The sequence below is a fragment of the Hippoglossus stenolepis genome, chromosome 16 (assembly GCF_022539355.2).
Source record: "Hippoglossus stenolepis isolate QCI-W04-F060 chromosome 16, HSTE1.2, whole genome shotgun sequence".
NCBI lineage: Eukaryota > Metazoa > Chordata > Actinopteri > Pleuronectiformes > Pleuronectidae > Hippoglossus > Hippoglossus stenolepis.
Genome location: NC_061498.1, coordinates 4,488,290 through 4,500,612, shown reverse-complemented (window position 1 = coordinate 4,500,612; position 12,323 = coordinate 4,488,290). Strand labels below are relative to the sequence as shown.

The following is a 12,323-nucleotide window of genomic DNA, read 5'->3' as shown; positions in this document are numbered from 1 at the left end:
AAACTGCAGCGTCCAGATGTGCCAGCCTGATTGAGACATATCCACACAGACTCAGTGCTGTGGTTGCAGCCAAAGGTGCATCTACCAAATACTGAGCTGAAGGGGGTGAACATTTATGCAATCATTTACTTTACCTTGTATATTTTTAATTAATTGACATTATTTTGTAAAAATCAGTTTTCACTTTGATATTAAAGAGTTTTTTTTTTTTTGCAAATTCTTGTCAAAAAAGCCAAATTATATTGACCATGATTTCATGTATAAAAGCAGCAAAAGGGTGAAACATCCAAGGGGGGTGAATACTTTTTATAGGCATTGTACTTTTGCCTGTGTTTCCCCTTTGTCATGTTAGTGTCACAATTTAGTTCAGAAGCTGCCGGGAATGTCTCTCAGCTGGGAGCAGGCCAGTTCAACCACATTTTTCCGCTGCTGGGCACTGGATCACCGAGCACAGCTGGGTGTTGACTGCCTGCTCTCTTGTGTCTTGGTGTTGGACGTAACAGATTTACAGCTTCATCTCAGAATGTCTCGTCACTTTTGACAAACTAACCATCCAGTCATTCACCCTCGAACACATCAATCGGAAGGTGAACAGTCGTGAAGGTGTGTTTGAGATGTTGGGGTGTTGCCCCGATGCCAGATGGGTGGGGTAGTGGTGAGGTTTGTGTGTGTGTGCGTGTGCGTGTGCGTGTGTGTGTGTGTGTGTGTGTGTGTGTGTGTGTGTGTGTGTGTGTGTGTGTGTGTGTGTGTGTGTGCGTGAATGTGCGGTGAAGGGGTGAGGGATTGTGTGTTTCGATAGGCCTGATGAACAACATTCCAGAGAATAAACCAATCCCTGCAGAGTTTTATATCTTGCAAGACTAAGAAGCTGAGGTGTGTGTTTGTGTGTGTGTGTGTGCATATTGTATTATTTTTATATTTATTTTATAATTGAAAATGGTAATCAATCAAAATGAGTGTGACACAAACTGCACACACAAGCACGTACACACGGACCAGACGTCTTGATGCACATCAGCAGCGTTTATCTTTAATCTGTGTGCGCGAGGCGGAAATATCACAACTTACTAAATATGACAGGAATGAATGTGTCCTGTCGAGCTAAATTGACATTAAACTATTGTTCTCTGAAGTTTTTCTGCAGCCAATGAAAGAATCGATGAAGCCACTGCTTTGATTTAACAAGGTGTGGCTACAAAGACCAAATTCTCTCTCTCTCTCTCTCTCTCTCTCTCTCTCTCTCTCTCTCTCTCTCTACACACACACACACACACACACACACACACACACACACACACACACACACACACACACACACACACACACACACACACACACACACACACACACACCCAAAGCCTGCAGTGTATTAACTCTTCTTCCTGCCATGTCAATCAAACACGGCGCACAGCGACAGTGGCTGGGACCCTTCATATCTCTGAAATACAAAGAATATCTGCTGACAGTGCACAAACTAAAACTTTGCAATGCTCCCTGTTGTGAAGGCCTGAGTCAGAGATGGGTTAATTATTTGAGGAGTTGAATTATTATCATCCACCACTAAATATGATATATATAGTGTCCTGTTTTTATTCCAGGCAGTTTTACGGTTGTCCGAAGATCAAGGCCATGAACATGTTGCCAACGCCCTGAGAGAATCCATTCAAATCTGGAACAAATGTTCATTCAGACTCAAGATTGTTGTGAATGCAACGTGTCGGGAACTCCCAGAGGAACTGAAACTGCACTTACCAGCAGGGTGGTGACTCTAGTTTTATTATAGATCATCAATTAGAAGGACAATAAATAAATCCATTGTCATGGCGTCGTGTTCATTTCCATTCTGCTGTTGTGCTTGTGTTGCAGGAACAATATCGCAAACTCAATCTCAGTAAACTATTGATCAGTGTGAGCTGTGTACACATCATCACTGCTTTCTGTAGTGAGGGCTGGTGGTGAGACGATGGTGGTGGTCTGCATATAGCCGAGAACTCCGGGGGAATTATGATGCTCATCCCAGGCTGAGTCAGACTCAAACCGGTGTCACGGTGAGTGCGATGCTGTGGCATGTGACTCGGCCCGCTGAGCCACCACATCGTGGTTTCACATTGTCATTTCCTCATTCTCTCATTTAGCCACAGACAAGATAATGGACTTTTTTCGAGGGATATTCTCTCTATGGTTGTGTCTATTTGCAGTATATACTTTCAGATTCGTGTGTTAGATTTTTCAAACCCTCTGTAATTGACGACTGCAGCATAAATCTCTGTGTACCGACTTTACAAAGGGGCCGTCTGTGATTGTTTACTGTACAAACAGGATCCAAATTCAGTCAGATATCTATCTATCTCTCTATCTATCTATCTATCTATCTATCTATCTATCTATCTATCTATCTATCTATATCTACTGTTTTGGACGTTTATGAAAGATTTTCACTATATGGACTTTGTATGTTGTGGACGGTTGCCATGGTTTCCTGGATTTGTGTTCTGTGCTTGGTTTTGTGTTTGCACTCTCAGTTCTTCAGTTCCTCCGGCTTCACTTTCTGTCTTTGTCCTGTTTCCTTGTGATCGTCTGCATCTTTCCTGTTTCACCTGTGTTCACTCATCCCTCGTGTGTATAGTCTGTGTTTGTCTGGCTCAGTTTTCATTTATGAATTGCCCCTTGATGTTCATGTGCTGTAAACCAGTCGACCCGGACATTAAATCCACATTCACCCGCCGGTGAGCTCCCGTGCCTGCATCTGCATCCTCTCACTTGACATGTGGAGCCTTTGCTGAGGTATAAGTTTCACTCAGGGCCATTTTAATTCCGAAAGCAAACGAGCAATCAGCAAAAGTTAGAAAAAGTATTTAATAATCAAATGTTCCTCGAACAGATTCAAACAGAACTTTGTGAACATAAAAGTCTGTTCTGCTGGTACAGTGTTGGACATTTTCACTTTTAAACCCCTTGTTGAACACAGTGCGTGTTAATACTGAATACATTTCACATAGTAGTGAGGGGAGAACACATGGTTTACTACTGTGGAAATGATGGCATGTTGAAAAGAAGAGTGTTATTTTTATAAGGAGACTTATTGTGTTTTCACCACAATCTCTCACCAGGGAACAGGAAGGGAGACTCAGTGGTGGAATGTAACAAACATAAACTTTCATTTTCATGTTTCAGATTTACTTTCAGGTACCTTTTACTTTTACACTACATATATCATATATCAAATACCTGCACTTCCTACTCGACTACATATTCACGATGCTGCATTGCGTTAAATGGCTTTTTAGTATTTTTCAAAGTAATTAATTAGATTTAGACTCTGCTTTATTTGGAAGAAACCAATACAGAAAGTCAATATATTCAGTGGGCTCAGTTGATGATGTAGTAGACCATCGCATCAGGGAATTGTCTACACTCGACAAGAACTTTTACTTTTAAGTATATTTAAAAGCTAGTAGTCTGTATTTGTACTTTTACTTGAATAATATGTGTGAGTACTTCCTCCACCACTGCTTCACCACATATTGTTATGTAGCCACATTAGTTTTATTACTGTGTTAGCTGCTCTGAACTGTGAGGCACAAGTGTCGCTAACCTGTTTTCACCCAGTCCCCACATTAGTGGTTAAATCGACCCAAAGTGTGTCGGCTGATTACAAACAACTAGTGTGTAGATCTAATATTGTGTTACAGTACTTATGGGAGTGTGAGAAAACACACATTTGCATACCTAATATTAGTGTAAGATGATTATTGTAAAAACAGTGACCTGCTTGTAGACCAAATGTTTTATTCCGCTGAACTCAGCCTCAGTGACCTTTGACCTAGGACAGCTGCCTGTGCAGTCCTTATTCTAGTAGTGCTCCTTCTCTAGTAGTGCTCCTTCTCTCAGTGTGTTTTAGACCATACACCCTCTATACTTAGACCCTTAATATTGATCGTACATTTTAATTTGAAAGTACTTCCTGACAGTGTGAGCTTCAGGTGGACTGTGTCATGGATTGACTCCGCCTGATGGTGAACGTACGGCCTGTCCTGAAGTAGTTCTCGATTTCCTCCAGTGAGCGGCTGCGAGTCTCCGGGATGCACACGGCGTTGAACAGCAGGCAGACGACACACACCACGGTGAAGCCCAGGTAGGGCACGTAGAGGCCGTACGCGTCCACCAGGTGTGTGAAGGCGTGTGTGAGCACGAAGGCTGTCAACCAGCTGACCGCGACACAAAGACCTGACGCCACGCCCCTGGCAACCAGCGGCAGCACCTCTGACATCAGCAGCCACGTGATTGGGCCCCATCCCATGGCATATCCTAGGAGACAAAGCAAACAGCCCATGTGAGAGAAGATGATGTCATGGCACAATCGGACATGGAACTTATTTAGAGGTTCATCTATCTGTGGTACATTTGATTTGCGGATTCAAAATAACCAAAATGAAATCAAATAAAATGAGTTGTCTGCTCCTGTAGCTTGGATTCTGGACACGTGACTCTTGAATGTAAGGGCCACATCACCACAATGTGACGTTTTAATGTTTTCCTAATTGCATAAGGCGTGAGAATGTAATTAAATCCAACACAATCACCACAAACTCAATGTTGTATGAGTAAGTGGAGGTGGAACAACGGTTAATCGTGTTCAGTGTAACAAAATGTCCTGAGGAAGAAGCAGGTCTTGAATGGTTGGAAGAAGACAAAAGGTAAATTGCAGCAACAAGCACATGACTTGTTACAGGGACACATGCATGACGGGTTAATAATCTCCACCCAACTAAACCAGTGTGTGGAGTGAGGCTGACAATTTCCAGTTGTGATCTGCTACTGGCATGAGATGAAAAATGTCTGGTGATCAAAAGCATAATGTCTCAAGGCTTCTAAAAAAAGTAAAGGAAAACTAAGTGGATCAAAGTTATTAGTAATTATCAGGGAAAGTGTTTAATGTATAAAATGTAATGGCAATCCATCCAGTAGCTGTTGAGATATTTCTATCAGGACCTTCCACATACAAAGATGGAGGACTTCCACTTCCTCCCACTATCCAGACATGAAGCCTAAATATCCTGTATCTGAACGCCGCCATCTTTTGATTTGGACCCAGAATCTGCCCAGTAGTGATCGGGGGATGGAGCCACGGTAGCGATACAAGCGCTCAACCAATCAATCGCGAGTCGGTCTTAGCTGTCAATCATGAAGTCTCGGCCCATTTTTATAGCATCAAATAACTTTTTAAAACCAAACTTATCAGAAAAATAAACTGTTGAACACACACCAGTGTCATTAGAACTACCTACATTTCCAGAAAACCATCTTTGAGAAAAATAATTTGATGTGTATTTTGACCTTTTTGTTTGGCCCTTGTCCCAGCCATTAACATAGAGGAGGCGGGATTTATGACCCATACTGCAGCCAGCTGTGGCTTTACTTTTTGGGGGGCAGTCATCTCGTCCATCTTTAAATACAACAACAACCATCCCTCGGACCTCGCTGGTTCCATCGTTAAAAAACAACAGAGTGATTCGATTTTCAGCAAAAGTCGAAAAGCTGCTTCCGGCACTCACCAAATATAAACACCATGGTGGCGATGAGAGGAAGGACGCTTGCTGGGCCTTGGTGACCGGCCCCTAAAGTGTGTCCGATGTCACCGTGGAGGCCGTAGTCTGAACTCAAAGTGAGGTTTGGAGTAGAGGGGCATGGTGTGGTGTGGGAGATCATGGTCAGAGTCAGACTAGCAAGGAACATCAGCATGCTCGACATGTACAGCAGGGCTTTGCGTCCCGCCTTGTCCATCAAACAGGCTGCCACGGCAACCGAAAGGAGGCGGACGACGCCCACAATGGCAGCATCATACCTGACAAACACAAAATGATTGAATAGGTTAATACTCGATAGATCAGAAATGAGTACGGATGAATAGGATACATTTCCTACTTGGGCTCCAGGGAGACGTTGCTCTTGGCAAAGATGGGCTGCAGGAAGACCAGAATGGGCGTGATGCCCGTCATCTGCTGCAGGAAACGCATCACCACCGAGATGAGGATTGGCTTGTAGAAGACGGGTGTGCCAAGCTGGGAGAATGTGACCCTGGTCTGCGAGCTGATGCTGTGCTGCATTGGCAGAAAAATGTAAACACAAGCATAGAAGTTGCATTTTATATTTACCTGAAACCTCCTCTGACGTGTTCACCACTGAAGTTAATGTGTGAGCACTGGAAACACGTGATTTACTTACTTTACTTACTACATCTGTGCAATCCTATCTAGTAGATCTCTCTAATCGAAAAGGTCCACTTTACTGTCTCAGCTATCAGACTGACATGTAGTAGTAGAAGCGCACAAACATTTCACTGAAGGAAAAGTATCACATTAACTTCTCTACTCGATTAAAAGTAAGAACTTGCTTTTAAATATACTTTAAGTATTAAAGGTAAAAGCACTTCCCGAGTGTAGTGTATTCCCTGATGCTGGCCTACTACATCATTAAAGGCTCAGTGTGTAGAATTTAGTGACATCTAGTGGTGAAGTTGCATGTTGCAGCTGAACACCCCCTCACCTCACCCTCCTCTTCCAAACATGAGAGAGAACCTGTGGCAGCTTCAGTTGTCATAAAAACTCAAAAGGTGTTTAGTTTGTCCAGTTTGGGCGACTGTAAAAAACATGGCGGCCTCCATAGAGAGGACCCGCTCCTGATGTAAATATAAAGTATTGAAATATAAATGGCTCATTCTAGGCTGAAGAAAACAACAATTCGTACAATTTAGATGAAACACTATTTATATATTCTATATTTTATATTCAATTTCTGCCAATAGATCCCTTTCACCTAAATCTTACACACTGGACCTTTAACTGGCCCTACTGTATATTTTGATTAACGCCAGAATAATACAGACTTATATTAATGTTTCATCCTGCTGTAAGAGGCAGGGTTTAATGTTACCTGCCTTCTCTGATTGGACCAATGGACCCATCCCCCTCTTATTTATAGAAAGGAGTAGAAAGTACAGATAGAAGTACACACACTTGAGTATCTGTACTGTGTTACATCCCACCACTGTTCAGAAGAACACATACCGGTGTCTTACCTGAATGGCTCTGAGCTCGATGTGTGTGTCGTAGCGACTTCCCCTCAGCCACAGGAGCACTTTCTTGGCCTTCTCCTCTCGGCCCAAGGAGAGCAGCCTCCTGGGTGAGGAGGGCATGAACACAAGCAACGCGACCATCAGCAGAGGCGGCAGCTCCCCCGCTATAGCCAGCCACCGCCAAGGTACCACCAGACCTGTACGTCATGCACAATGCAGAGGTTATTGTAAAAGTTGTCAAAAATATCAGAGCTTATATGTAACTACTCCACCATCAACAGGCAAAATAAGAGGAAAGCTAGATAGAGTTCATTAAATGTGTTTCTATTCAGGTCTGACACTTAGAGGCAGTGAACCTGTGTCTGACACTGAGCAGCAGCATGTATAAACAGTGAATGCTACTTTCAGTGAAATATATATATAATATATATCTTCTTACTCAGAGCGTAGAGTGACAGGGTCCCGAACACAGCGGTGATCTGAGGGCAGGAGCCCAGAGCTCCTCTCACTCCTCTGTGGGAGATCTCCGAGATGTAAACCTGTGACGGACACACAGAAAAGGCACATGCACAATAACCTCAGCGCATGTGGGACACATTCAGGTTGTAAACGTCCTTTTTTTTGTACAATGACCTTACAGGAATGGAAGCTGCAGTCATCCCACCGGCGACTCCAGTCAAGAAACGACCCACATGGAGCATCCATGTATTCACTGCCCCTCCCATCAGCAGGTATCTGAGACGCACACACAGAGATGTGAATTCAAACTCAGATACACATGCAGCATTATCTTCAGGGAAATTAAAATGTGATCTGCACTTTACCTTTTATGAACAAGAACGTCAACTCAACAAATATCTCGATAAATTATACAGTTTATAGAACACGCACTTGTCCTCAATCATTTGTAGATGAATACAACCAATAATAATAATAACATGACATTAAATATAATAGAATGGACATTTTAAATATTGATTTATACCAGTAATTCAACATCTGTTTGTCCCCAGTTAGAGAATCATCTCAGTTATGAGTTATGTGGCTTAAAAAACCCAACATTGTCTTATACACTGTGATCATATAGTGATATCATATTAATTAAATAAATGTACAAGGACACTAAATGAAGGATTTTCTACAACATCAATAACTCAACAGCTTTAACATCAATATCTACGGTTTTATATCAAAACTAGAACAGATTCCTATTCGATAAAGGAGTTAACATAATGCTCTCTGCTGCCACCCTCAGGAATTATACAGCAACAGCAGGCACGCTGGCTTTCCCCAGTAAATAAATGAAAATAATGATATAACAAAAATATTTGACTGCACCCACGAACCTGCGACTCCTACCACATTTCACTCTAATAGAGCAGGGTGGTTTTAAATATGAAGTATAAATCCTGTCTGTGATGTGATGATACATAATTTACTTTAGAGACTATCACTGTTAGATGTGATTGTAATGAGACCTCTTCTCAGGATTGTGTAAGTGTGACGGGTTATTCCTAGAAAAGCGTTAATGTGACTAAGGCTGTTTAGTCATTAAAAAGTCCTTTGTAGGTTTAGTTTAGTCTCAACTACACAATACAGTAAAAACCAACTGTGGTTTCCCTCTGAAATGCAATGCAGTAAAATGATAAAGAAACACTGATCTGTCCACTGAAGTACAGGACTTACAGGATCATGACCTTTCCTGAGACTCACCCAATAGTCGATGGCACTGCTGACATCATGATGCTCATCTTCCGTCCAATCATGTCGTTGAGCAGCATGGCCCCCAGCCCGCCGGCCGCTGCGCCCAGTGTGTAGATGGAGCCGAACCAGGCGGCCTGCTCCGTGTCCATCCGGAGTCGAGGGTCGGCACCGGGGCTCGTGAGCTCTGGCAGGACCGGGGACGAGAAGACCATCGAGTAACCGAAGCTGAAGTTCCCCAGGACGGCCGAGAAAACTGCCAGGAACAGTTTGGAGTTATGGATCTGGGATGAAGGGATGTGGATGAATTAGAATTTAAAGAAACTGCATGAACTTTATAATGAGAGCTTATACTAATGCAATTTACTTGAAGAAGAGTATCTCCCACATGGGTGAAAAACTTTAGAGCTGTCATTACTTTGTGCAAATGCTTTGCAGGATACAGAAAATGGATCTTGATTAAAAGTTGTAATCTTTGTGACACTAAAACTGCCCTAACACAACAGACCAGCCTTTAACTTTGTGACACGGACCCTGTGTTGTGCTTCTAACAACAACACAAACAATCAAACACTGAAGCATCAAGCTGAGACTTTTAACACAAATTACAGAAAGTTGTCCAACCTTGGATTCAGACGCTGTGAGTCTTCTCCTCAGCAGAGGAGTCTCTTCCTTCGTGTCTGCTGACATGATGACAGCAGCCTTTATCAAACGAGTCTGATCTTTTTTCTTTGTTTCTCTCAATAAAAATATATTTCTAAAATAAACAAAAGTGCATCCAGATGGGCACCAGATGAAAGGAAATCCAAGTGTGTCCTGTCCCAGGGAAGCTCGGAAGAAAAGTGAAAAGCAAACCGAGGATCCTCCTGTGGACAACGTGCAGCTCAGGGTTTTCCAGGCTGACAAAGACACAGAGGGAAGCCTGACCAGTCAAGTGTTCATACTGAAAATGAAACTGGAACCTGGAAGCAAAAGACTGTGAATTTGATTTCATGGTGTTTTTACATTTTTCTTTTCTCCTCTTTTTTAATTAATGAAAACGTATTAACTGATTTAATCTGCCCAGTATGGCTGGGTAGAGTTTTAGTAGCTTTTGCCTCAAATTGATTTAATTTTTTTTAAAATTATTTTGCTTCTGCTCCTGTTTCTGTTTTTATTGTGTTCTTAATGTAATCTCAATAATTGATGTACTCTGCCAAGGAGGCTTTGTTTTGAGAGTGCAAGTCAAATTCTTAGAGTAATCTATTCATGTAAAACACATCAAATCACCCCTCGGTGGTGACTTCATAAAGTCCAGTGTCGATGAAGCCACAGTGTTGCAACCCAGTGAAAGCAGAAGAGGGATGGACAGTATGAATTCCTAGATTGGGCCATTCAGGGGGAAAGCAGAAGAAAAAGAAGAAGTGGAAGAACAAGAAGAAGTCCATATCCTCTGCTGGGTCAGTTGGGGGGGAAGAGGAAAGTACAGGCTGCAAACATCATGAGATTTACTGCTACATTACAACAACACAAAAATAAAAGCCCACATTTATTGAATTGAAGGAAATTATTTATCAGACGGGGGAAGGTCATTTAATAAATCAAAACTTTATCACTACAATGTGGTGTTGCAGTAGAGGATTAACATAACAGACACTATTGAAAACGGTCACTTTCAGTCTTACTTCCCTAGAAAGAGTTTAGCTTTCACTATTCTACATTTTGATCAACGATAAGATGGTGGATTGTTTTAAACTGTTTACTCTTTCTATTCATTCATGCAGAAGAGAGAGAGAGAGAGAGAGAGAGAAACTGAGTACCCCCATTTGCGTTTCCCCCCAGCTCCCCAATGATGTAATGGAAAAATCTGCTTCCAATCCGTGGGTGTTCATAATGTACGTGTCTTTCTCTCTCCCATTTGTCCTTAACTCTGAGCACTGAGCAGCATCTATCCCAGCTCTACTGCACCATGAGCAGCCTCGAGCCCGGCCGCTGGCCCCTGGTCCTGGTTCTCCTGCTGCAGCTTCAGTCTGTGAAGGTGCAGCAAATCGATCCGAGGCTCCAATGGCTCAACGGACAGGTTTGCTAGAATCTGAATAAATATGTGTTTTCATTGACTCTGTTTAACTTTCAGAAAGGTAAGTGAATAATCTGTGACAATGATTAATTGATCATAGTTTTGATCATATATCTGTCACATAGTCGTACATTAAACTCCTCAGTGTTTCTGTACTGTCTTCAGATATGTAGTCATTTTGAAAGTATCGTGGGCTGCAGGAAAAATTGTTGTATGGGCCAACAAGTTTTTTTCCCGTCTGGAGATTTTAAGTATTTTCATTCAAGCAATTTAATAAACAGCTGTTGAGACCCTTGTGAAAAAACCCGTTTTCTCTCTAATAGTTTCAACAGTTCCAGGCATTGACCCAGAAGCGTTTGAACACGTTGGACCTGATGGGGGAGAGATGTCTTCAGACCCAAAATTTCCAATACAACCAATTGTCACAGGACCTCATGAACCTGAAGCAGAGCATAACACAGGAGATACTGGGTCTCAGGTTAGTTGGAGAATACACTGTGGTCCCTGTAGACAAAACTATTTGGCCCAAGTCAAAATGTAATATATGATAAAAAATATATTTGGTATTATTGGGTGAATTGTTATTAACAAGTAATACATGAATTAAACTAAAATATTCTCATGATGTTTATCATCCCAGGGGGTGGAGCAGGAAGCTTGAGGAGAAGAGCAACCAGATAGAGGGTCGTATGAGTTTGCTGGAGAGTAACCTGAGGGAGACTCGCCGACAAACCCAGGAAAAGAAGCCTGATCTTGGTCAGGATTTGTCCAACCTTACCCTGGAGCTTCAGAGCCAAGAGGGCCGGCTGGCTGCCGTTCAAGCCCAGCACGATGAGCTGCTATTGGGGCTGAAAGGGTTGCAGGAATCCCTGAATATCCAGGTGCTCCGTTTGACCCAAGTGGAGGGAGGAGGAAACGTCAGTGGTTCAGTGAGACAGGAAGAGGCCCTCAACTCCAACATCACACACCGAGAATACCAAGAACCACGTAGAAGATCCCAGCCCATAGAGGAGGGAGGCCTGGAAGGAGTCTGAGAGGACATAACCAACCCAGAGTAGACGAAATCAGCCCAACCAAGACTGATAGTCCTTCACAGGATAGGTCATATCAAGACCACACAACAAACCGGCCTAAACATACAAAAGCCCAAAAGCCAAGACCTCAGACATGCTCTCTACCACAGACCCAAAACCCCACATCCCAGTCTGAGCCACATCAGTCCAGGGATGGCAGGTGGAAAGGTGAAGAGGAGGAGGAAGAAAGTGAGACTAAGGTAGAAACTTCAGTGATCCATAGCGTCCTCCATCTTCCTGTGAGGCACAAGATCCCACAACGACCAGTTCCGAGAAAGGATGCAACCAGTGAGTAAAACTCTGGGCACCTACGATGAATAAACTGAATCTAATCAGAAGAAGAAGGAACTTGACCTACTTTTGAAAATCTAAATTGCAGGCAGAATGCAGCATATCTTATAACTTTAATCAAGCGTCC

At 42.7% G+C, this 12,323-nt stretch overlaps 2 protein-coding genes across 2 annotated transcripts; one reads left to right on the top strand and one right to left on the bottom strand.

The window, feature by feature from the left end:
• Positions 1-2,837: 2,837 nt before the first annotated feature.
• Positions 2,838-10,077, bottom strand: slc2a6 (solute carrier family 2 member 6). Its single transcript, XM_035181793.2, has 8 exons — positions 9,401-10,077; positions 8,789-9,060; positions 7,714-7,810; positions 7,515-7,614; positions 7,079-7,272; positions 5,926-6,101; positions 5,556-5,845; positions 2,838-4,308 (listed from the first exon to the last, which is right to left on the bottom strand). The coding sequence occupies exons 1-8, from the start codon at positions 9,464-9,466 to the stop codon at positions 3,980-3,982; spliced, it is 1,524 nt and encodes a 507-aa protein (XP_035037684.1). The 5' UTR covers positions 9,467-10,077; the 3' UTR covers positions 2,838-3,979.
• A 585-nt stretch (positions 10,078-10,662) lies between these two features.
• On the top strand, positions 10,663-11,981 carry LOC118124044. The gene is made up of 3 exons (XM_035181831.2): positions 10,663-10,835; positions 11,156-11,310; positions 11,473-11,981. The coding sequence occupies exons 1-3, from the start codon at positions 10,725-10,727 to the stop codon at positions 11,864-11,866; spliced, it is 660 nt and encodes a 219-aa protein (XP_035037722.2). The 5' UTR covers positions 10,663-10,724; the 3' UTR covers positions 11,867-11,981.
• The last annotated feature ends 342 nt before the right edge of the window (positions 11,982-12,323 follow it).